This window comes from Glycine max, chromosome 17 (genome assembly GCF_000004515.6).
Source record: "Glycine max cultivar Williams 82 chromosome 17, Glycine_max_v4.0, whole genome shotgun sequence".
Classification (NCBI taxonomy): Eukaryota; Viridiplantae; Streptophyta; class Magnoliopsida; order Fabales; family Fabaceae; genus Glycine; species Glycine max.
Window position 1 is genome coordinate 36,907,639 of NC_038253.2, and position 26,296 is coordinate 36,933,934.

Here is a 26,296-nt window from a genome sequence, read left to right on the forward strand (position 1 = left end):
TCGTTGGGCTCGATACCATGTTCGAGGCAGTAGAGTTCCCACCTGGATCCACATGACGACCTGGAAAGCCTTCACAAGGACAAGCACGACAATGTTGGAAAGCCTCCCCGACGAGAAACAAACGAAACAAAATGAGTGAGGTAGGGTATAGTGCAACTGTGCGAGAGGAAAAAAGATTTAATCTGCTTCAAGGACGGTGTTTATAAAACCCATCTTTGAATAATTGAACTCAACGACGGTGTGTTGAGCACGTCTTTGCAATACAAATACAAAGTCATTTTCGTTACAAACGTCATTGAAATACACCTATTATTTACTAAAATGTCACCGTGTCTAAAACAACGTAGTTTTTTGAAGCACCGTAGTTGAAGCCGCGTCATAGAATAAGTTTTTTGTAGTAGTGGAGCAACAAAAGGGTGTCCTTGTAGACATTAACTTGGACAAATGAGGGCATACACTGCAATGTATCAATGTCAAACAATTATACAGATGAATAATGATAGTTCATTCTAGAATAATTATATTGGATGTCTAAAGATATTTGTTTCAAATCTTATCTCTAGAATAATAGATCATCCTAAAGATGACATTTGAACGAAATAACAAATTCTTGAAAGGCCCCTAAAAAAACAAATTCTTGAAAAATAAACTATTATTCTCTAGAGAAAACCTATCTAGTTGGTTTGATTTTAACATCTACTTTAAATAATATTTACCTGCCTTATGTGAAACTGACTTGACTAGTATACTCCATGTACGTGCAAATCATTCGATCTTTTAACATTGAACATTTGAGATCAACTAGCTATAGTATAGCATATTCATTTCTTTTTCTGTTGTCAAAATAATACAAAATTAGTCCTAAACGATACGCGCAATACTAGAGTATATTACGGAGGAAGAAGAAGAGGACTACAAAATCTCTATGTCCTTCCCCAAGAAAGAAAATAGCACAGTTTATTTTATTTTTGTCTGGGAGCATGGCCATTACTATTCAACTTTTGCTCTATCTGGCAAAGCTTCAACATGTTCTTTTACATGTTTATTAGAAGTTCTCTAAACTTATACATGAAAAAATAAGGAAAAATTATATTATATGATATGTCTTGTTCATCTAGACCCTTGAATAATGATATCATGTCAGTACTAATCAAAATAATTTGATTGCAATCAACATGTGGTTGCATAAGAATTACAGATTTGGCACCTGACGACCTGAGAAAGATGGCCAACCGCCTAAGCGCTTTTAAATACTTACTGCAATGTCTCATCAACGAGTTTTTCATCACACAGAATATGCACTACTATTGTAAAAAAATTAGTTAACGAGCATTCTACAAGGCACTCAAGAAACTATGTTTGTGGACTCTTCTGAATTCTGGATTCTGTAGAAGAGGATGTTCTTATGAACAAGACCATCAACAAGGACTTTTGAATGTTCAAAACCTCCAACGTATTCAATAAAATATATATATATATATATATATATATATATATATATATATATATATATATAGTTGTAATGTTAATGTTTATTTCAAAAGAATTTTTTTTCTTAAAACATTTAATTAAAGAATATTATAAATTATTAATAACTCAATTTGTTTGTTTCTGGTTCTTTTGTATTGGTTTGATGTTCACTTGATTTATTCAAATTCTTGGTAAATGATTTAACAATGATGGTCACATTACTGGAGAAAGACCATTCCACGATGGAAAGTTCTCAGTGACATACAAAGACAGATTCGAACCGTCTTTAAAGGTAACGTCGTAGAAAGTCTTTAATTTTGACGACGGTTCCTTCAAAATCATCTTAGAAAAATGGCTCTTCTAAGGTCTTAGAATGATGACTTTTTTAAGACAGTTCCTAATTAAGAACCATCTTCGAATGGTGCTTAACTAGCAAACCTGTGTAGTAATTATGATAATGCTGACCACGATTTTAAATTATGAGCATATATATATATATATATATATATATATATATATATATATATATTACATCCTAATCACAACAGTACTTTCAGTTTTCACAAAATGGAACCTATATATTCACATTTAAGTTTTATCAATAAAAAAAAGTTAATAATAAAATTTCCACTCCCCACCCGATATCATCACCAAGGCCCCAAACTACAATCACCATCACACCCCGTCACACTAAGATCCTATGATGTATAGAACAACAATAATACAATGGTTAAGATCCTCTTATGCACAACACCTAATACCTAATAGATATACATAGGCATTTCAGTACAAAATACCAAGTGTTGCCACAACAATGATGCCTTAGCGTGTATTGCCATAAGGCAATCACTCTGACCACTAATGTATTGCACAATTGTTTGTTAGGCGCACTCCAACACTAGCAATTGCAACAAGCAACAAACACTTTACAAAGATTTCTTATTAACCATTAAGTAAAACCCACATAACTTGAGAAGCTAAAAGTTTTGAGAGTAAGAGACAAAAAGTGAAGAACATTACTTCTTCCTCAAGCCGCACCGACACTGTTTAGCCTCCGCTCCTCTATGTATACTTGTCTTCTAGTCAATTGGAGTGGAGAAGACTACAATAAAGAAAAAATGAAGACAGATGTGAACCAAAGAACATGTTAAAAAAATAATATAGGTGATCTGCGTAACATGATAGCTGAGTGAAGCAACATTAGATATTTATTTTTTGGTTAAACTAAACCACACTCCCCTCTGCTCTAAATTTAAAAATTACACCTTCCCGAGAGATGAATAAGTGTTGCACTTCAATTCATTTCAATATCAACAAGCTTATTAAGGACTTTTTTTCTCTCTCATTTTCAGCATCATCAACAACTAGTTTCAAACTCCTACTCTGGAACACTAGAAGATGAAATCAAATCCAAGCAATATTAGTTGTGGTGTTTAAAACTTCATTTCATCTTCTAAAGTTCTAAATTGCAAGTAATAATGAAAGTTAAAGAGAAAGGAAAAATGTCTCTAGAAGGCTAGTTTATTTTTGTTGACTGCCACTAAGAGGTTCATTTACACTAAAATGAACTTGGATATCCAATCCAACTGAATATCAGAATATGTTACAGGGCTCAAATAGCTTTGGAGGAGACAGCGAGAATATAGAAGCAGTAGTGAGATATTTGCATGAGCAATGGATTTGAATCACAAGATTTGTACACATGATGATAGGCAAGAAAATTTTCACACTGTATTTTTGTTTCTCCTTATAGGAAATCCAAAATATTATTAGAAAAAAGATAAAAATTCAAATAAATACTAGTTGGCACTACTAACACAAATACGTGTTGGCATTACAACTCTTTTTCAGACTCCATTCCATTCTACTCATCATTAATTATATCTCCATGGTCATAGTAAGGACAGGCAAAGAAAATGTATGTTTAGATTCTAGAGGCAATACAAAATGTGTGTTTATGTGTGTATGCAGTCATGCTTGTATGAGAGAAAAAGCAAATTCAAATAATTGTTAGAATAAATTATATTCAAGACACAAAAGTTGAAGACCTAAGGTAAAGACTGTTGATATAGTAGTTTTTATCTTAAGTGTATAATTTTTGTTTATACATATGTAACATAGAACTATAATTGAAACGCTAAAAAAATAATCATATTTCAGTGGCTCCAATTATTTCAAATCATGGGCCGATTCAACATGTATCGACACACGCATTTTCATATTCACATAATATATAATACAAAATCAGCCTACAAAATCATGTCAAAATGCAGCTATACATACTACATTTTTGTTTTGGTCTGTAAAGTTGGGCATTATTACCTGGAAGGCTTTATTATTCCAAAGACAGCAGGAGAATATTAATATTTTGTCTTCCACTTCTAATGATAGACTTCAACAGTTCCTTTACAAAAGCCAAAAAGGGGGGAGGGGGGTAAGCTTTTAGACTCTCTGTTAATGATAATATATATCAGCGCTCTATAATATTTACCTCCACCATATTAACCATATAGTTGGTGAGGCTGGGCAAAGCTCTACCTCCTATGTGAACATCTAGTTCAACATTTAAGTGCTAAAATCGAACTTGAATCGTAGGAATATCAAATCCAACCATGTTGCCATTCAAGGAGTAAGAAAAAAATCCATGCATCAATTCATTTTTAAAAGCACAATAAAAAAGTTTAAAAAAAAAACAAAGAAATATCAACACAAAAAGAAAACCATTGTATAATACCACTGCACTACCACAAACTAGTTCCCAATTTCATGACAAGAAAAAATTGCATAACCTATTAGCAAGTCAATCCAAAATTTAGCTCTTCACCATTTGCTTGTACACTTTTATGGCCATGTTACTACGCAATCAATACAAGGAAAAAGCTTAGGCAAACCAAGGACACTTAACACAGCCTTAAATAGAAACAGGGTAAAATTTGTCTCTTAGCCACAAGTGCAAAGTTTACAAGTTAATTCATATTAGCCCCAATTACACTGTAGTGGACTGTCACAATGCATTACCATTATTGAATTGTTGTTGCAAACAAAAATCACAAATATGACCATAAAAATCACGAGAGAGTTGGAATATCTCAAAAAGGAATTGTTCAACTTTAACCTTCCCATGGCTTTTGTCATGGATCACAAATCCAGTGCATAGAAGGAAATTGAAGCATCGAACTCAAAGATGTTATCATGTTTAACAACGACACAAGAGCTTAGAAGGGAGATTGAGGAGCCCAATGAGGAGCAGGTACCTGCGCTTCACTGGCGAGGATCAAGACTTTGAATGAAATGGAAGATATTGAGGCTCATAAAGAAAAGGAAACACATTAATTTTCATTCAAATGGGAACATATTGACTATATGAGGCAACATATGTATTACTAAGTGCCAAGTAATTCCATCACAGAAACCATGTGACCCATGATCTCAATGTCACCCATCATCTCCACTCGGGGTTTTTATTATGTATTTTGAAAGCAAAAAGCAGTTCCATTTGTTCAAGTTCAAATGCATAAAATACGATTTTGTTTCTTTTACATCAAAAGTTAGATATTTGTTCTTGTTCCATTTGTTGAACCCTAAACAATGTACCTAAGCTATTTTAAGTCAACCCTTAAGCCCTTAACGTATTCTTTAAGACCACATAAGCAAAGAATAAGGGAAGCTAACCAAATGAACACGTTACCACACGAGGCTTAGGTGAGGGTGATGCAAGAGGGGTTCCTTTGGTGGAAAACAACACAGTGGATGCTCTTCGCTTGATGATGAATGTGTGGTAACAACAGAGCCTGAACGACTTAGAGTGAGGGATTCCGACAATGTGAAAGTGAGCGTGATAGGACAAAATTAGATTATATATTTAAAGTTAACTATTGTGTATAAATAAAACTATCTCATGATTTCTAAGATGTTTTTTACCAAAAAAAACTGTCTTAAATAACTTCTAGTTCATTCCAAAAATGACAGTGCCTAACCTACTAAGGTGGTCTTACAGGTAACAGTAGTTATAGACTTTATTTAAAGGCGGTTTTAAAAACCGTATTCACTGGAGAAGCGATATATTTAGGTAGATGTCATCATCGCCTAGCCTACTAAGATGGTTATTTCATGACATCCGTCCGTCGAAGGTGTGTCCTAAAAAAGCTTTTTTTTAGTAGTGTCAACTGCAATTTTGATAACTAACATAATTTGTTTCAAACGTTGGAGATTTTGCATGATAACTAACAATATTTGCTTTGACCATTTAAAACAATTAATTGATAATATCTTTCCATTGTGGTGTTATCATATGTTTGTTTAACTAACCAACACTCATCAACCAAGCACAACTTGTGTCATGCTCCGCATAAATAAATGCAATTACTTACTTGAGCAACTTGGTCTTGCATTTTGGCAACTACGCAAAGTTTCTACCAATTCAGCACCCTCATGTTTTGCATCATAAATCTATGTAGTATTATAAATTTGACCCATTTGAAATCCTTGGAGTTCCAACTTATTGCATACATCATATTGTTTTGTTTAGTGAATATTTTTTTCCTTCCTTAACGCACCTGACCTTTAAGACAAGTAAAATTAAAACAAGTACATTGTAACTATATCTGATAAAATCATATATAAAAGAATGAAGAAGATTTGTGATTTTATGAATTGTGAGGATCGATTACTTATATTAGTACTTCCATGAAAAAAAAAACATGAGTAAGAAAGGAGGACTAATAAGTATGACCCATCGCAACCAAGTTGTTGGAACATGCAATTTGAGGTCATATCTCGCCTAGCATGAGTAAGGAAAATTACTTATGGTTATATTATAATTTGAATCATAGAAGGAGCCAAATATTAATGAGAGGGTGGGGCAAATATAAAAAATTAAAGTCCAGTTTGAATTATCTATATTTGCAACCTTTTTAGCATGTTGAGATATCCTGTTTGGTTTTCAAGCATGTTCAAATATCCAGATTAACAAAAAAAACATATTTAGCCTTTTTTGTAAGAACATAAGGAATGTAGTAATGCAATCAAGTCCAAGTTTTATATTTTAGGAACAAGTTTATTCCTTTTTAAGACAGTCTAATTTACTTTTGATACATAAACAAAGTCTAATTTGACTTAACCTGTTTTGGTGGCCATTAAGTGAGAAAACAAATAATAAGTAAATGTGAGATAATTCATGATATCATACCGAGTGAAATAGTTTGAACAATTTTTTATATTACAAATTATTAATACATAGTTGCTCAAAATTGAGGGTGGAGTGGGTTGTTGGGAGGGAACTTCACCTTCATGATTGGTAAGCTATTCTTATTTAATTTTGAATAATTTATTTATTTTATCAATTTATGTTCAATTAAGAGCAACAAATCATTAATGAAAGGTCAAACATTATTATTGACCAAATTTACAAGTATGACCCAATGTTTAAATATTAAAATTTGTAAAAAATAATACTAATACACAATTTTTCTCATCAAAATCAAGAAAAAATGTAAATATTATTATAAAAGGTAGATTATGTTGAATGACTAGGATTGAAAAAAATATGATCCAAAGGTCCAAAATTAAGAACAAGCAATGCCAAAATTGTTTTATGATATGAATTTGACCAGAAACAAGGTGGGTCGGCAACGGCTTGCTTCAAGTAGGAGCTTAACCTAGTAATATACTTACTGAGTATGTTAGCTGGCTAGGTTACAAGGGATGAAATTTTGTCTTATATATGAAGAATCAATGTGTCATCTAAAGCTGCTCATTTTCTGTGGAGGTTATTAGAAGTTAGATTGCCCACAAAATATAACATTAGGAGTCTTGCTTATAATGATTTTACATGTTCATTTTGATAACACTGTTGAAGCGGCCTATGAGCATACATTTTTTATGTGTCCAAAGGCTGTGCATGTATGGAATGTGTGTACTGGTCTCAAGGCAGAATCAATTATTTTAACTTTTCATACGTGTTGGATATCAAACATGTTTACATTTTCTTTTTATCAACAAATATTTGTTTGTTAGTTTTGTTAATTAGAAATTTCAGTTGAGAGAATTTGAACCCGCGACCTCTTTCCTCTCCCTCCTCCCTTCACTCTTTTTTCAACCTCTAGACCAACCTTATATCTCCTTCAAACCTACATGTCTGGATGTGGTTTCAATTTGAAACTGTTCACTTTGGTTAGTCTTTGATTTAAGTGAGAAAAATCTGTGTATGGGTAGCTTTTATTGTGCATGTATTCATCACTTGGCCCTTCAAGTGACACTGAATGATTGTCCAATTGCACCTAGGTGTAAATGCTCTTTATGCTGATTGAGACTTTTAATTGCATGCCTTTTGGTTTTCTCATGTGATATGGTGGTTAAATCTTAAGATAAATAGTCAAATTCCTCTATGAAGGTATAATGTGGTGACAATTTGGTCTTTGTACAAACATGTGACAGATTAGTTTTGTCATTAAATTTGTGAGATCATTTTGTCATTATTAAGTTGTCATATTCAATGACCAATTTGACAATAGGTTATATTTTTTATGATCAATTTGATATTAAGTTGTAAAATTTATGGACCAATGTGTCATTAAATTGTTTATAAAACTAATTTGTTATATTTTCTACACATTCAAAGATTAAATTTAAATTTTTTATCTTTCAGAGATCAATTTGTCAATGTCTCACACTTTCAAGTACAAATTTAACTTTTTATCCTAAATTTTTTTTGTTGGTTGCTTTCGGTATAAATAAGCCTTAACCATTGGAGGGAGGATAGTAATTACTTAGATGTTTCTCATTTGTATATGGATTTTTGGTACCTTTTACCTAGTTTAATATATTTTGTTTGGTCGATAAAAAATTGAAATAAGATAGTTGATCAAAATTAAGATTGACTCACCAAAACTAAGAAAAAGAATAGTGTATGTTAGTTTTGACTAGACATGATCACTTAAATAGTTTATGATATTCTAACCTTTAAATATTAGTTTTTAAAATTAAATCAATATCAAATTAAATTCATTCTACATTTTTATTATTTCAAATACAATATTGTTAATAATATTTGGAAAGTCAACTTCATTTGCAAAGAATGAAAGGTTTATCAAATTATCACCAAAACTATTGAAGTGACATGCAAATGTTCATTAAAAAAAAAACTTGTACTGTTTTTGTGGAAAAATTGTGGTTCAATTTTATTGATAAGCATTGTCTTTCTTTAAAGGAAATTTTAATTAATTGAAAAAACAGTAACAAATTATATGGCTAATCCCTGTTGTTCAATTTATATCAGAATTAGTATTACAACCTTGTTCAATATTTGGACACCTAGCAAATTAAATGAAACTACATCAAAACTTAGTAAAAGAAAACAAAATATTCCTCGAGAGAAGAATGCATCATCAGAGTGCACCAATTAACTGATAAGCCAATTGCCTATTTACAACTAGTTACTTTAAGAATTACGTGGAACATCACAACATTATGCACAGGTATACCATTCATAGTTCCCAAAAAGAATAAAGGAACTGTGATTCTTCTTAGGCACCCTTGTTTGTCCTTGTCCCCCACCATCATTGCTTGAGTATAATAATGTAACCAATGGACTTTGGATCATGGCCATTGATATGAATCCACTACCGACACAAACTTCTTGAACAAGCTCCATTTTGTTGCATAATTGAGAGGAGAATCAGGTAACAGTACTAAAACCTGTGAAAGTGGATCACACCTTGAAAGCCACTCTTGCCAATTAGCTACTGCTTCTTTATGAACACACAGGCTAAGATAATATTAAGGAGACTCTTTATGCCTCACAGAGCCTTTGCACTCGGAGGCATAATAATGAATACAATAAGTCCCCAATGCAGCATTAGTAAACAACAAGGAGACTCTTGATTAGTTAAGAGTTTCTAGGGAAGGTGGATATGTATTATAGTACATTGTGCTAATCTTGTTGAGCTAAGGGAAATGCCCTGGTGAAAAATTAGAGGGCAAAACTATATTGGATTATATTAAGCTTTCTATCATCTTCAAATAACCAAGTGCAGTTGAAATCATCATCATTCATCATCATGTCTTGCTCTTATATTTTCTTTGAGGTTTCAAATCAACCACAATCACACTGATGTTATCTTTGCTTCCTTTCTGAAGGGCGCGGTTTGATAGGTATTCTGCTGCTGCTTGTGCAGCAGGATCAATTCCCTCTCCCCTTTCTGAAGAGGGTTGTTCCAAGCCATTTTTCTTGTACCAGAGAATTATTCGTTTCCGAGCGAGGTCACACACCTCCTCGTTTGTCATAACATCCCACAGACCATCGCTGGCCAGAATGAGACACTCATCGTCTTTTGTACGGGGAACGAACGTAACTTCTGGTTCTGGAATAATCCATGGCTTCAAATATCTATCGCCTGAAAGTCACAGCAAGGATAAGCAGAAATAATTTCAACTGAATAAACAACTGCATAATAATTGCAGGATTCCTAGTTGCATAGGCAAGCTAGCTGGCCATCATCATTTTGTGACAACAAATATTAACTTGTAAAACAAACAAAAATTATGCTAATTTTGTGCTTTGTCCGTTCAAATCTAAATTAAATTGGAGTATTTGGGTCCTCTCGAGCGCTTTGGTGAGTATAGATTTTCAAAATTTTGATATGGGGTCACTATTACTAGCAAGTGGTGCCAAAACCACTAGCAAAAAGAGTATTGGGAAAAGCCCAAGCCCAAAAGTGTTGGGCATGAGGGGCTGTATTGTGAAAAACCCAAGGCCCACATTAACTAAAGATAGTGTCAAGATAGAGTATATAAGTATAGGACAACCCTCACCCTATGAGTTAACTCTTGGGATTAAGTTAGGCTCAAACCCACACATTCTAAGAAAGAGAATGATAATGTACTTGCAAAATTTCTAATCAGAAATATTGACTTTTTTAATAAACAGTTATTTACATAGAACAATAAGGTAGCAACTGTAGCCAATCAAATATTCTCTTTATTAGAAATAATGAACAGGTGCTTTACTTATGCCAAAGTCCAAATTTAACACGGAAAAGTGCAGCATGAAAAGGAGAGGATGAGAAGAGGCACTGGGGCTACTACAAAATTGCCTCTATCAGCCTTTGGCCTCGGACAACAACTAAATTTCCTGTACTAGTACATTTTCTACCATCTAATTATCTGAACAAGCAAAGATAATCATAATCTCTTACCAGACACAAGCCTTTTTGTTATCGCAACTATACCAATAATATACAAGCAAATTATTGATTTTACTTGCCTCCTGCAATCATCTTTGGGCTTTTAGCTGAACAAAACCTTAAAAAAATGGTATTCTGAATACCAAAAATAGAATGTAGAGGAGCTCATAGCTCCATGATTTGAAGTTTATGTTCAAAGGATACATTTTCAATAATTATTGCAGACTGGCAGCAAAGGGCAAAGTTAAGAAGTTCTAGAGAGAACAGGATGGAATGAAGGGGAAAAAAACCTATTTAATAAATTCATAAAATCCGTCATGGCCGCTATTTAACAACACTGAAGTATAAGAATTCAATATAACCCTTATGAACTTCTAAGTAACCCAATATACAAGGTAAAATTGTAGATGACAATTTTAAAATAAAAGTACGGATATTCCCTCTCATTTTCAGAGGGGAAAAAAATTCCACTCCATAAATTCTTAAATTTTAAATTCCCATGCAGGGAGCTTAATCTCTTTCAATTGTTTCTTGTTCCATCTCTTTCACCACCCCTGATCCAAACAAATTCTTGAATAATTTAAAAAGTTAAACTTATAATCCTACTATAATCCTAAACACGTACGTACACTTAATACCTTGTATATTTTCAGATAAGAATGTAACTATATCCTCACCCAAGTTTCAAAGTTAGCTTACTCGTCAATAAATGAATGGAAGGAGTGTTCATCTTTTAGTATTACTGTTAGGCTAGATTTTTATATATTTCAATTAAATCAAATTCATTAGAGATTAGGGTACATAAAAAGGTGATGCAATAAACATATTGAGGGACGGAAGTCCTTGCAATCAGACATTCTCAATAAAATATTTCCATGAAACTCAAACTAGTACACAAGAGAGACACCGCAAATAAAGTAAAATTTATGATTAAAGAAGTACATACCAATAGACCTTGACATTGCAAGAACACCAAATACACGATGGCCATTCCATTGAATCACCTTTCCTCCAGCTGCCTCAATTCTTGCATATTCATCATCTCGGTTAGGCTAACATACCACAACCATGAATCACCTGTTAAAATTTTAAAATTTTAAAGGGGATCTATAACTATTATTGGAGCAACTTACTTTATGGTCCACTGATAATGCCATGGGTTCTTTGCCACGACATAGAACTGCTCGTGAATCACCACAATTTGCAACTATGATATGAGAAGCACAAATAACAGCAACAACAGCAGTGGAGCCAACAGTTTCTGGGGCAACAGGTTCATTATTAACTTTCCCACCAACTTCAGCATCGACCTTTAAGAAACAATTGGTGAAAACCTTTTTCCACTGATTTTGACAACCATCCTTCATACTTCCACTGATTAGACCTTCCTTCACAAATTCTATTTCCTCAGCCAAGGCCCAATGGGTACGATCACGACAATAGTTTGCAACCTGAATGAGGAAAGCAAGCTCCATGTGAAGGGTATTAAAGATAAAACTAAAATCATTGGACACAAGAATCGTGATAATAAAGAACAGAATTAAACGTTACCTGAGAGCCACCATGACCATCATAGACTCCAAAGAAATGGGTCATCTGCTGATTAAAACACTTGTTTATTCCATCAATTACCCGATCACCAATTAGCATTTGAATAGGAATTTTCAGAAACCGAGGTACAGTTGCAACTGCATCTTCCATCTCAGGTCTTCTTCCACACAAAGATATGAATCCATAAAGTGGGGTATAATCCAATTCAAAAACACTCCGACCAACTGTTCCACTCACCCCTTTTTCCTGAGGCAACTGATGAAGATCAACAGCAGAAGACTTTGGACCAGATCTAACTCCAGACTCTTCTTCAAGGCTCACTGCCACAGCAAGAGGATCAGTCATAATATCAGTGTCGACATTTGACTCCCCTAAATCAACAGCCTCGGCAACAATATTGACAGCACAGATGCTCTTCTCTACATCTGTGGAACACGGTGTCCCAACATCTGAAGTAGCATCAAAACAGAATGACTCCTCTCCACACACACTACTGTTCTCACTGACTACCGAAAGAGAACACGAGCTATCAACAAACTGGTCACCTTCAAACGACAACGAATCCTCCTCAATTTCCATGGTTAACTCTTCATCACCAGCAACCAAAGTGCTTCTATTTTGTGATATCATATCCAACATAGGACTCTCTCCTTCCCTATCTTGAATTGGTGGTATGACTTCCGCAATACCAACTTCATCCTCCAAATTGCCACTATCATGACAATCATCTGAACCTGCGACCGTTTCGGTGAAAATCTTAGTTACAGAATTAGATAACAACCCTGTATCCCCCATCAGCTTAAATCTGGATACATCCATGTGGGGAACTACTGTGGTTGGGTTATCACAGACTGAATTGCAATTACAATTACCTACTCTTAATGGCACTGCAACCGCAAAGGACATCTCCTCCATCGAAATCCCTATCTAGGTAGGACAAAAAGTTACCCTCCCACCCCTCAACTATCACAAAACCTGTCATACTTCAACTAAATTTGCACCTGCTTTTCTGATTGAATATGACCTTAGAATGTGAAAGGGTGGCATTTTCCATTCCTAATGAGCCCTATAAGACAAAAGGGGAAGCAAATTCAGGCGATGCAAAGCATGAACTATAGCTAAAAGGTGGTGAAAGTGAAATGGGGTATAGATCTGGTCAACATCAACGGATCCAAGCTTCCATTTTTGGAAAAAAAAAATTAATCATAAATAGCTATACCAAGTGTCACACAACACCCTTCTCGAGCATTACCAACTTCGTCTACCTTTGTCAACTCTAGTGAGAGAGAGAAAAAGCCCTGAAAAACATTAAAACAAAAACCAAAAACCAAAAAAAATACAAACTTTATCTGAACAAAAACAGACTGCACTAAAACCCCACCAGTTAAAAGGAAACAAATTTCAAAAAAACAAAAACACCCCTTTATCTCTAAGCACAAGAAAGAAGAAAGAGAGTCATGAGAAAGAAACCCAGAAAAGGTAAAGTCTCAAGAATCACAAGGAAACCCTAAAAAGATGACACCCTTTTCCACATACCACCATGAGTTGCCTGGATCTGAGGCAACGCAACGCATCACAGGCGCCCGCGCACTCTCTAGTACTAATAATAATATTAATAATTATTACTTATTACTACAAAATCAATGAACAAAAGAAAGCATAAATAAGAATTAAGAAGTGAAAAAAATAAAATAATAATAGGAAAAAAAAAGAATCGACTGAAGAGTGAGTGACTACCTAATTTTGTCAACGGTGTAGGGTATGGTGGTTGCTTCCCTTCTCTCTCTTTGTCTCTCACTCTCTCTTTTCTTTTTCTCTATCTTACTTCGTCTCACTTTGACACCTGAAACGCTTGTATTGGGGAAAAAAAGGAACAAAGCATCATTAAACAACAATAGCCAAGACATGAGTGTTTTTTTTATTTGTTTTTCTTTTAATTCTGACCTATTAAAAATTAACAGCTCAGCTATGAAGCATTATTTTAAAGGTATGATTTTTTTACGTTGAATTATCTAATTTTAGGTATTTCATTTTAGAAAAATGAAATTATTAGTGCTTGGCACGTGGTCTTCATTTTGATTAACAGAATTATTATGAGAAAATATGCGTTATTATATAAATAGAAAAATAGACAAATGCATAAGTTTATTTAATTTTAATTGTATGAATGTATCTCAGCTATTTCTAAATTTGATGACATGATTGGTTGTTATAAGACATTTACAAATAGTTACAGAGAAAAAAGATTAATTAGTTTTATTTATGCATTACAATTTCAATTTTTTTCATTTGTGACAACAACTAAAAATCACTGATTTTTAAAGTAAGGAGTGGTGATAAAAGTATTAGGCAAATGTGAGCAATAATAAGTTATCAGAAGTTAAAAAGTGGTTTTGCCTTTTTTTATATGCAACGGAATTTTTATTTAAGGTCTCTTTATAATAAGAATGATTGTCTAAAGAATGAGATCAAACAATAACTTTTAAAACTATATATGTATGTTACAAGAACTAAAAATATATGTTACAATAACAATAGTAGCAATAATAATAACAAGAGAGATAATTATATTTTTTACAAAATTTATCCTAGAAAGCATTTTCATTCTTATGTACACCTCTTACTTAATTTATACCACCATTGCGGTGATGAGTTCCTCCCCCCCCCCTTTTCATCCCCATACACACCTCGTATTTTTCCTATAGGTTTAACGTTGATGCACTGCTATTACTCATCATAATCTCTCCTATGCTTTTTATCCATCACACATACAATTTTTCAGACCTAGACTAAATCCGATGTTCATTTTTTATGTTCTTTGAGTCTATAACACTCTCATCACTTGTTTCCAAACAACACTATTTTCAATCACAGTATCTTCCTTTACACAAATATTTAATTTTCAAATGTCATGCCAAATTAATTAAACATTAGTATCCATGGTTGTTTCCTTTGCCTTTGTCTTCTTTGTCGGACTCTTTTTTGTAAGCAATTCCTCTATTAGGGTCAACCATCAGATCATAGTCTCACCTTCCAAAAACAGTCTCGCCCATCGGAGCACATAAGATGAGATCCCTCTTTAACAGCAAGAACTCATCAGCAACCATGTCCTCTTCCTCTTATGTGGCATTGCCCTAACCCATGTACTTGTGCAACACTTCTCGACCATTATGGTAACGACCTAATATTGACAACAATGTAGGGAAGGCATTGACAGTGGTGAGATTGGTGTGTTCTACTAGTGGCCTAGTCTAGGGTTTAATCTATTTGTTCAAGTACCAAAACCAAATTAAAAACTAAACGTAACATTTTCACAAAAATTACTAAAAAAATCAACTAATTAAATTTTATAATTTAAATTAGAGTTTTCTATTATAATTATGATCAATCAAGTTAAACATAAGTTCCAAGAAATCACGATTTTACATAAACTCATTTAGCTTGTGGGTTGAACAAGATTGGTTTGTGGATTTGTAGAATTGTTTAAAGTGCATATTATATATATTTTTTAAATGATTATTGATATCGATTACAGAATAAATTAATGTATTTGAATGATAGATATTTGGTGTTTGGCTACAATAGTTAAAATTCCTCTCATTAACAAAATAAAAATTAATAAATTAATACTAACTATTAGCTTTTCAAAAAAAAAATGCCATATCCCCTCAATTAGAAGTTGCCATGCCAATTAAATGACGCCTTATTTCCCATTAGGTTTAACGTTGTTTGTATTATACTTTTCATTATCATTTCACCCACATCATTTGTGCCATAAATGCAATCAATTTCTACAATTCTAATACTTAATTTCCATGCACATAAGATCAACATAGAAAGCACGGTATTGTAAATTACAACCTATAATGAAATTAAGGGGCCAAGCGTAAGTTAGCCTTTTATTAAAATATTTCTCCATTACTTAATAGATGGAATTTTTTTCCATATTTTTAATTGATTTTTATAATTCTTTGATATATTTTTTATTATTTTCATTATTTAAATTTTAAGCTTTTTTCAAATCTGTTTAAATATTTTTATTTTGGTCTCGAGCTAGCCAATACAAAATGAGCGTGGATCACCTATATTATAAATTCGCTATTTTGTGAGCTAACCCAACTCATTTATTTGTAAGACAATACTTGCCCACATATCAAGCGTTATTCCTATGTGAATGTGAATGAAAAAAAAAAATATGAGGCTTGTGAGAAGGTGCCTCTATGGAATAAATCGTCAATATACTCCTTATTATTACTTTCTCTGGTTTTTAAAGTAATGAAATTATATAAGTAATCTCTAAAATATTGAATATCATATATTTTATTGGTTAAAATGCAAATTTAGCCTTTTATATTTTAGTTTTTATTCAGTTTGATTTTTTATGTTTTAAAAGTTTCATTATAGTTTTTAAATTTTTTGAATAACTTCAAATTAGTTTTGTTCAATTGCTAAATGTGATATAACTGAAATAGATACACATGTTTTTTAAAGGAACATTTTCCTGATTTGCTAAACGTGACCAGTACCTCACCAAGCTCCTTGGACCCAAGTCAATGGTCAACCGCCTCATGCTCTGTAGCCACAACTACCATGCCAGCAACACCATTCTCCGTGAAGCCAAGGACATTGCCGAGAACAATCTCAGGTGGTGTACATTGGTCATGGACAGGCTCTGTTCAGTGATGGTGTTGTCCACCATCAAGAGGAAGATGGAGAGAAGAAGCTAGTGAGTGAGGTGAGAAGGGTAAGATGGGGACTTTGCAAAATCAGGAGGTGCACCAAAACATAAATGGGGTGCCTTAAGTAATTTCCCAGGACATGAGGCATAGTGGAGGTGTGGATCAAAACCAAAAATGCTTAGGTGAGGCCTGTGGACTGTAATATAAAGTGGCCTAATCAAAGTTTGAATTGCCTTTGTTTTCTTGTTTATTTCTTCTTTAATTCTTGTATGAACATGGCATTTAGAAATAAAATTAAAACCTTAAAAAAATTTAATATAATAATAAAAAGATAACAAAATATATATTAAAATTCATTTTAGCATGATTAAATATTTAATTAATTATAGTATTGTGTTCACACAAAAATTATTGGCTTAGTCTCACAATTGATAAATGTTCCAAAAGCTTGACTCTAAATTGGAAGAACATAATGAAAAATGTATTGACAGAGAGTAAAATTGACTAGCGTTATTTAAGAGTAGTTTGAGTTTGAGAAAACTACTTTCTCTTTTTAATTTTTAATTTTATAAATGCATAAAAATATTATATTCTTTTATTTCTTATTTTAAATATTTATGCAAAACATATATAACAAGTCTTAATTTATAATATATATATATATATATATGATAAAAAAAATAAAAATAATGAAACGAATGGGAATGAAATATAGAATATAATGGTATTATATTCCATTGTTTGGATTGGTAAAATGAGGGTGAAATATAATGTAAACTAGTAGGACCTATTTCATCTTTTTCTTTTGTCCACATTGAAGAATTAATCTAGAATGGAAATTTTATTCCATTTCATTAAAACATATCAAAATAATAAATGAAAATTTTATTCTATTATTTTCATTTCCACTTCACTTTTTTTAATTCATTACATTCTATTTCTTCTCTTTTTTCATCTATCTATACAATTTACAAATATAGCTCAAAACACTAGGAACCACGTGATTGTGGCATCATCTTAAGATGTGTCCCTTTCAGCAACCTCAACTCCAATAACCAAGGGACTGCTTCATCTTCTAGAATTAGTTGTTATGACTTTCTCTTGAACAGGCAAATCCAAAAGAGTATGTCTCGCTTCAACTGATTCAGCAAGCAAGGTATTTTTCTAAAGTTCATTAATGATTGATACTTTACATTTACATTTTAGCTTAAGAAAAACTTGTACCTGTAAAGGGGTAATCAAGTAATCTTTCTTTTTCTAACTCCTTTTTCAAGGTCTTCTACTTCTGGTGATCAATGTTCGATGATAAAAAAAAAGAAGGGATATCTGCCAAAGACGCTCAAGTCAGATCTGGGACAAGAACAATAAACAAGTATTTAATATATTGTAAATAGTCTTACCTCGATATTCTTGCAACTATTTATACATATTTTAATGGCCCTTAGACCTATAGGCCTTGGTACGTCATTACCATTTTACGTAACACTCTAGTAATTGCCATTAAGGTTTCTATTAATAGTCCAATGATTTTTACTTAAATAACCCTAATGTTTTTGTGGTCATGATTCTTCATCTTTGGGTATTTGCGTTCTCAGCTAGGCTGAGAATCGATCCCTATGTCGAGCACCTAGTCAAGTACCAAAGTAGTATTCAGGGGTGTTCAGATATTCAGCTAGGTCGAGTGTCGATCACCATGTTAAGTACCTTAATGCTTTATGTATACACGTGTTTTGTATTCGGTCAGTTGGCATACACACATGTTTGAACATGGAAACTGGTCAAATACAAATGTTTAGGTATTTAGCTATGTCGAGTGCCTAAACACCTGTGTGCTTTGTGGATACTTTTGTGATTCATAATCTAGTTAAGTACCTGGATACTCTCTAAGGATGACTTGTGTTTTTGTGTGTTAAGGCAGAAGGGTATATACGAGAATTCGATTAGTCCACATACCCGTACGGTGTACAAGCCCCCCAAGCCTCGAGGAACACAGTGAATGAGAAAGGCTATAAAGATTCGTATTGTGAAGTTTAACTGTGACGATTGAATTTTCAAACTTTGATGGCATTTGGTGTTCTCTCTCAGACATGACTTGATATGGTTGTAATCGTTTGGGCTTGGATTTTAATCATTATCGACCCCCTATATAAAAAAGGGATTTACATCATTCTGGTTTTACACTTAGAATTATGAACTCACTCTACACCGGATACTACTTGATTTCTTTGTAGAGTCGAGTACTGGACTCGTGCCTAGGGCTCCCGCAAACTAGGATTTCTTTTATGTGTATGGTTGTATATTTTGTGATCTTCACATGGAGATGCCCATTGACAATTTCACCATGGTCGTCCTTCGCATTCTTAACGTTGCTCCTTCTCAATTGCATCCCAACATATGGGTAGCTATTCAGGCTTTTCGTGCCTTGTGTAGTTTTTTTCGCTTTGAGTCAACAGTGCGGTTGTTCCTTTACTATTTTCGAACTTGGCCGACAGACAAAGCTCAATGGTTATCTCTGATACATCATCAAGATAGGCCATTGTTTAGGCCTTTTATGTCTTCCTATAAAAACTTCAAAATGGGTTTTTCAAAGTGGTTATCATCCCATGATTGGGTGACAACTTCTTTTATGATTTTGATGGTCGGTCGTTATTTTCATTTTACTCGCAACAAGTGCCGAGGAAGTATGATGACTTCCCGAAGGAGTATTTGAGTGAAGACAAAAGGCATAATTTGCCAATTCAAGAATGACTTCCCCACAGGTTGTCTGCCAAGCCTATTGTTTCTTTATACAAGTTCCTTACTATAATGGAGGACTTGAAAGGTATATTACTCTTTCTTTTTACCATTTTGCTACTTTGTTATCGGCTTTCTAACTTAATTATTTTGTTTTTAGATATTGTTCATTCTATTGGAATGGATGCTCGGGACATTGATGTCGCGTGCCAGGAGGTCGGTGTTACTTCTAGCAATGCTATTGTTGTTGCCCCCTAGAACGGAATCCTACTCCTCATTCGATGCCTCTGGATGTTGTTCCTTGGTGATATGAACAAGAAGAAGAAAACAAGGCGAGATGTCGAGGAGGAGAGTCATCCAAGAGAGTTGCAACAACCAACTCGATACCAATTCAACACTCCACTGCCCAGCTTTACTAAAGCTCTCTCTATGGTATTAGGAAAAGAGTTTTCCAATTTCGCATACCACCTTCAAAATCAGATGTTGAGCAGTGTTGTATTTGATTATGGCAAAGATATATTACAAGGTGCCAATGTGGACTTCCAAGCTTTTATGTGCAATGCCTGGGAAAAAATATTGGAGAAGCATCGTGTTGGTTTCGACAAGGCAATTCGACAAGTGAGATATAAGTTTGAGATTTGGAATGATGTTGCCTTTGATATGTTGATGGATGTCTATGAAGGGAACTTGGTCTCTATTCAAGACATTCCTAGAAGGACTCCCCGATTCTCGTCCTCCGACCCCCGGTACCTTTCATCTTGCTATGCCTCATACCGATACCCTAATGACGAATACTGATAGCGTTGAGGATGATACTAGGAATCAAAATGAGGGTGAAGAGAACAATAGATAGGTTTTATATATTAATTGTGGTTGTTTGGGAAGTATTTTGTGTTGGTCGTTTAGGCTTTTATTAACTTTTTTGTATTAATGCTTGTAAATTAATGAAATAAGTTTTCTTCGATGTTGGCTACAAAAAGACTTAATATTTTGGTTAGAAATATTAATATGACTAATTACGTATGTTATAGCGATTCATGAGTTGAATTAATTTGGTTGTCGGTTTAAAGGTATTCAGGAGGAAAACTCTTCAATGTTTATGGAAGGAAAGGTTTTTTTTTTCTCAAGATGCGTCCTTGGCCGAGTATGGGTACTTGGGACGAGAACTTTTTCATGAGGTGTGTCCTTGGCCAAGTGGGTGTACTCAGGAGAGAAACCTTTTTTTCACAATCTGCATCCTTAGTCGAGTGAGGGTGCTTAGTAGGGAAACATTTTTTTTCACAAGGTGCGTCCTTAGCCGAGTGAGAGTGCTCGAGAGGGAAACCTTTTTTTTTCACAAGGTGCGTCCTTAGCCGAGTGAGGGTGGTCGAGAGGGAAACTTTATTTCACAAGGTGCATCCTTAGCTGAGTGAGGGTGCTCAGGAGAGAAACCTTTTTTTTCACAAGGTGTGTCCTTGGCCAAGTGTGGGTACTAGAGAGGGAAACCTTTCTAGTATACATTTAACCGAGCATAGGTAATTGTCAAGAGAAAAAATGAAATAGAAACAAATTTGCATTCATTTGGATTAAATGGGGTTGGGGGGGGGGGGTCATTAAAACCTTCTTAGTAAAAACCCTTTCATGTTCTTATAGGGAAAAAATTGAGTAAGGAAAAAGAGTGCCCCTTTTGAATACAAATGTTTTAACTATAGTAAAACATGAGGTGTGTAGAGTTCCATGTTCGTGGTATGACTTTGCCAAAAATTTCCTCTAATTTGTATGCACCATTCTTGAGATTTTGTTGAACACGATATGCTCTGGCCCAATTAGCTGCCAATTTTCCTTCCCGAGAGTCCTTCCTTGTTGTTCCTTGTACTCTCCACACTAGATCTCCTTCCATGAATTCTCTCGGCTTAACCTTGGTGTTGAACCTCTTCATCATTCTTTCCTTGCACGATGTCATGCGCTATTCTTGCTGAGTCCATGACCTCTTCTGTCAAGTCCAATTCGACCATTGAGTTTTCATTGTTGCTAGCTTCATCGTAGTGTTGTTACTGAAAGGATGGTTCTTCTATCTCAACTAGGATGATCGCATCAGTTCCATAGGTCAACCAAAAAGGTTTTTATTTAGTTGTTGACTAAGGTGTGCACCAAAGTCCCTACAAGACTTCTAATAACTCCTCGGCCCATCTTCCTTTTGCTAGATTAAGTTTCTTCTTTAATTCGGTCAGTATAACCTTATTTGTTGACTCTGCATGTCCATTGGTTTAAGGATGTTCCACTAAAGTAAGTTGATGCATTATATTCAAATCTATCATGAGATCATTCAACTTTTTATCCATGAACTGCAGTCCATTATCGGTTATAATGGTGTTGGGGATGCCAAATATGGTTATTATATTTCTCCAAAAATAATTTCTCACATGGTTGGCTGTTATATAAACCAATGATTCAACTTCTATCCACTTAGTGAAATAATCCACAACTACCAAAAGATACATGCATCACCCCTTGGTAGGTGGGAAAGATCCATCCCCCACATGGCAAAGGGTCAAGGTGATGTCAAGGTATACAATTCGTCAACTAGTTGGTGGATAAGGTTACCATGTTGTTGGCACTACATACATTTCTTCACAAATTCTGCACAATCACTTCTCATGGTGGGCCAATAATATCCATCCCTGAGCACTCAGGTGGCCATGGTTCGTTCCCATGAGTGCACTCCACAAATTCCCTCATGCAACTCTCTTATTACATAATCCGCTTGCTCCACACTTAAGCATTTAAGAAGAGGAGTTGTGAATCCTCACCTATACAAGTCTCCAACCATGATGGTGTATCTTGTTGCTTTAGTTCTAAGCATTTTGGTTTTTACATGGTCTTCGGGAGTTACACCTCTGTTCAAGTAGTCCAAAATATCTGTCATCCAACGATTTCCCCTGTGATTATATTTAAACATTCTTCCATATAGACATTGGGCTCATGTAAAGTTTCCTATATAAAGGTTCTCAATTGTCCTGGCTTTCAGTTACTGGCTAGTCAAGTGAGTTTGTAAACCCTCTCGTTGTGGTTCCTATCTATATGTCATACATGCATCTCTTTGAAATCCTCCATTAATTTCATAAAGGTGTACTAGTATTTCAAGAGTTGTGGCTCCACCTGATACTCCCTCGTTGATCTATCTAGCTGCCACCTGTGAATTGCTCTAACACTTTATCATTTTAGCTCCAACCTCTTTTGCTAACCTTATGCCGACCAACAGAGCTATGTACTTAGCTTGGTTGTTGGAGGCTTTGAAACCAAACCTCAAAGATTGCTCCAAGATTACTTGGTTTGGACCTTCTAGCTAGATTCCTGCTCCACATCCTCGTCAATTGAAAAAGTTGTCTACATGCAGTGTCCACCATTGCTTTGAGAAGTTACTTGCTAGATGTAATTCGTTGATGAAATCAGCCAAATGTTGGGTCTTAATTGGCCCTTTAGGTTCATACCAGATATCGAACTCTGATAGCTCCACTAACCATGCCATCATCCTCCCTACCAGTTCATGCTTTCTCAAGACTTTGGTATTCTCACCACCACTTGATGACTTTGGAAATATTGTTGAAGCCATCGAGCTACATGTACTAAAGCTAGGGCTACCTTCTCAATCAGTTGATGTCTGGCTTCGGCCTTATGTAGCATCCAACCTATGAAATATATGGGATGTTGGGTTCCTTCATTCTTTTGGATTGTTGTCATGCTAATTGCTTCGCTAGAAACTAACAAGTAAATGATCAAACTTTTCTAATTATTTGGTTTGACCAATAGTGGTGGTGTTGACAATGTTAATTTTAGGTCTTGAAAGGCTTGCTCACACTCTTGGTCCCATGAGAATTTTGTGGTCTTCTTTAATAAATTCATGATTAGTATAGCTCTCTTGGCAATTCGAGGTAGAAATCTTGTCAAGGAGGCTATGCAACCTATGAGTCTCTGTATCTCCTTAAGGTTTGTCAGACTCCTCATATTAATGACAGCTTGACAGTTGTCCAAATTGGCCCGTGTGTCTCTGTGGGAGAGCATAAAACCCAGAATTTGCTTCATCTTACCTCGAACACACACTTTTCAGGATTGAGTCGCATGTTATGTTTTCGGATTTGTAAAAAGATTTCAGCGAGGTCTTTAACATGGGACTCAACTTCATTCGACTTGACTACCATGTCATTAACGTACACTTTCATGTTCCTACCAATCTGGTTTTTGAAGATTTTATCCATCAAGCGTTGGTAAGTAGCTCCTACATTTTTTTGACCAAATGGAAAGACTTGGTAGCAATAGTTCACCGATTCAATTATGAAAGCAATTTTCTCTACACCTCTAGGGTGTATACAGATCTGGTTGTACCCATAATATGCGTCTAAGAAATTGAGCGGCCGATGTCCAGCTGCTCTGTCCATTAATTTGTCTATATGAGCAAGGGGTAGGCATCTGTAGGGATGCTTTATTGAGATCTATGTAGTCTATACACATTCTCTATTTACCATTTGATTTTTTTACCATGACTATGTTGAACAACCATGTGGTGTATCGGACTTCTCTTATGAGCCGAGTTGCCAGTAATTTTCCTACTTCTTCATGTATAGGCATCCTCCTATCTTCTCCCATTTTTCTCTTCTTTTATGTTATTGCCCCAACGGCTCGACATACAAAAAGCTGATGACAATGGTAATTTGGATCAATGCCTGACATGCTTGATGTTGACCATGCAAATAAATCTGCGTTTGAATTCAACACTTGAATTATGAGATGTTGCTCCCTCTCCTCCAGTTAGGTGTCGAGGTATGTGGCTTGGTCCTTTAGCAAACCTAACTAGAGCGACTTTTTTTCTTCATTGGGCTTTACCCATTAATCATCCTTGGTCCTTGGATCTAAATCCAAGTCTTCATGTACACCCAATTTTACCATAGTTACCATATTAACGGCTTGAGACTTAGGTATCTCCTGAATGAGGGTGAGCTTTAGGCTAGCCATATAACATTCTCGAGCCTCCTTTTGATTTGCATGGAATGTTATGATAGTTTTGTAGTATGATGGGAACTTCATGGCTAAATGTGGGGTTGATACAATGGCCTCAATTGCGTTGATTGATGGGCGATCGAGTAGAATGTTGTAAGATGCACTGGCATAAAGAACCACATATTTTACTAAGATGTCCCTATACCTCGTCCATTTTTAGTTGAACCTTGTCATTAGTTTAATAGATCCCCTTGTGGGGAGCCTTTCCCCCATGAATCCGAAGAGTGGATTGTCACAAGGCTATAGTACAAATTCGGGTATGTCCATCTGTTTGAAAGTCTTTTAGAATAAGATATCCGTCGAACTTCCTTGGTCTATCAGGGTTTTTCTTACTAGGCAACCGACAACTTCGATGGTAATGACCATAGGTTCATCTTGTTCAGGATGCACTCCCTTGAAATCTACACTAGTGACGGTTATGTCTGGCATCTCCACTCTATTTTCCATGGCTACCACATTTACAGAGCGCACATTGCGCAAGTGCTTCTTACTTGTCAAGGAGGTGTTTCCCCCTCCTTCAGAACCTTTGACTATTGTATTGATAATCCTTTTTGCTTCTGTTCTCTTTCCTTGGAGCTAATTCTTTGTCTTTCTTCTTTGTGTTTTATCCTCGCCTGGTCTTTGACTTCTGACATAGTCCTGATACTGATTAGTATCATGACGTTGTGACATTTGCGGTTTATGGAAAAAATCTTTCAAACTCCCCCTTTGATAAGATCTTCCATCTTGTTTTTTAACGTAATGCACTCTTTCATTGAATGTCCTTGATTTCTATGATACTGGCAGTGATTTGAGGGATCTGCTCTAGGCGGTTTGTTGGCTCTTTTTGGCATTACTATGACTCCAGTGGCCAGAGCCTGTTCGAGAATTTGGGTTCTTGTAGCATTGAAGGGGGTGTAATAATCATGTCAAGGACCTCGAGGTTCCCGTGCATTATCCTTATTTTTGTGAGTATCTTTGTCGATCTATTTCCTTTGGCTGAACACTTCACTTTTGATTTGTTTATTGTATTCAGTGAGCTCCTCCAGCTGCATGTACTTGACAACCCGACTACGGAGTTCATCTAGGTTGGCTGCCAATTTTTTGCAAAGACTGTTCACAAAAGGAGCAGGTCGCAAACATGTCACTATGTGATCCGTGGCTATGGTGGGATCAAGATTTTGAATGTCCAGAGCAACTTTTCCAAATCTTTCCATAAACGATCATAGGGTTTCCTTCTTATCCTGCCTGAGGCTAACTAGAACCATAGATGTCAAATGATTGGGGACAACTGGTTGCAAACTGAATTCTGAACCTAATAGTCAGGGTTTCAAAGTGATCTATGGAGTTTGGTAGGAGTTGAGTGAACCAACTTAGTGCTTGCCCTTTTAGAGTTGTAGGGAAGACTTTACACTAGATGACATCATCTTTTGTGTATAATCCTACCTAAGCCATGTAAATGTCAATGTGTTCATCAGGGTTGATTGTTCCATTATACTTTTCCAAAGCAATTCATTTTTGTGTACTTGGTAGCAACATTTTAATTATTTTGGTTATGAATAGGTTTCTAAGTACTGAAGCCAAAGTGCTGCTGACAAGATTGGATGGACACATTGTTCCTCCCAGGTGACTAGCTTGTGGGAAGTTGGATACTTCCGCCTGAGGGGG

At 35.0% G+C, this 26,296-nt stretch overlaps 1 protein-coding gene and 1 long non-coding RNA gene across 26 annotated transcripts; both read right to left on the bottom strand.

Annotated features, from left to right (window-relative positions):
- Positions 1-12: 12 nt before the first annotated feature.
- LOC106796598 (uncharacterized) lies at positions 13-5,298 on the bottom strand. Of its 4 annotated transcripts, XR_003265148.2 has the most exons (4): positions 3,793-5,298; positions 2,491-2,572; positions 717-833; positions 13-457 (listed from the first exon to the last, which is right to left on the bottom strand). It is a non-coding gene; the product is annotated as an uncharacterized lncRNA (long non-coding RNA). The 4 variants fall into 4 exon arrangements; XR_003265149.2 differs by lacking the exon at positions 717-833; XR_001385629.3 differs by lacking the exons at positions 13-457; positions 717-833 and having other exon boundaries at positions 2,078-2,572; positions 3,793-3,874; positions 3,962-5,298.
- A 3,417-nt stretch (positions 5,299-8,715) lies between these two features.
- Positions 8,716-14,095, bottom strand: LOC100791754 (protein phosphatase 2C 77). Of its 22 annotated transcripts, none has more exons than XM_041011454.1 (8): positions 13,941-14,084; positions 13,740-13,797; positions 13,423-13,501; positions 13,080-13,269; positions 12,204-12,937; positions 11,786-12,103; positions 11,599-11,704; positions 8,716-9,863 (listed from the first exon to the last, which is right to left on the bottom strand). In XM_041011454.1, the coding sequence occupies exons 4-8, from the start codon at positions 13,183-13,185 to the stop codon at positions 9,526-9,528; spliced, it is 1,602 nt and encodes a 533-aa protein (XP_040867388.1). In that variant the 5' UTR covers positions 13,186-13,269; positions 13,423-13,501; positions 13,740-13,797; positions 13,941-14,084; the 3' UTR covers positions 8,716-9,525. The 22 variants fall into 22 exon arrangements, with proteins under 22 accessions (XP_040867388.1, XP_040867390.1, XP_040867386.1 ...); XM_041011456.1 differs by having other exon boundaries at positions 13,076-13,269; positions 13,423-13,479; positions 13,740-13,803; XM_041011452.1 differs by having other exon boundaries at positions 13,423-13,479; positions 13,740-13,835.
- Positions 14,096-26,296: the final 12,201 nt, after the last annotated feature.

What these genes read in the sequence shown, in the direction of transcription:
- LOC100791754 (XM_041011447.1), bottom strand. Translation starts at nt 13,118, where the DNA reads ATGGAGGAGATGTCCTTTGCGGTTGCAGTGCCATTAAGAGTAGGTAAT. An exon ending in ATGGTCATGGTGGCTCTCAG is followed by an intron (nt 12,104 to 12,203) that starts GTAACGTTTAAT and finishes TTCCTCATTCAG; the next exon opens with GTTGCAAACTATTGTCGTGA. An exon ending in CATTATCAGTGGACCATAAA is followed by an intron (nt 11,705 to 11,785) that starts GTAAGTTGCTCC and finishes GTGGTATGTTAG; the next exon opens with CCTAACCGAGATGATGAATA.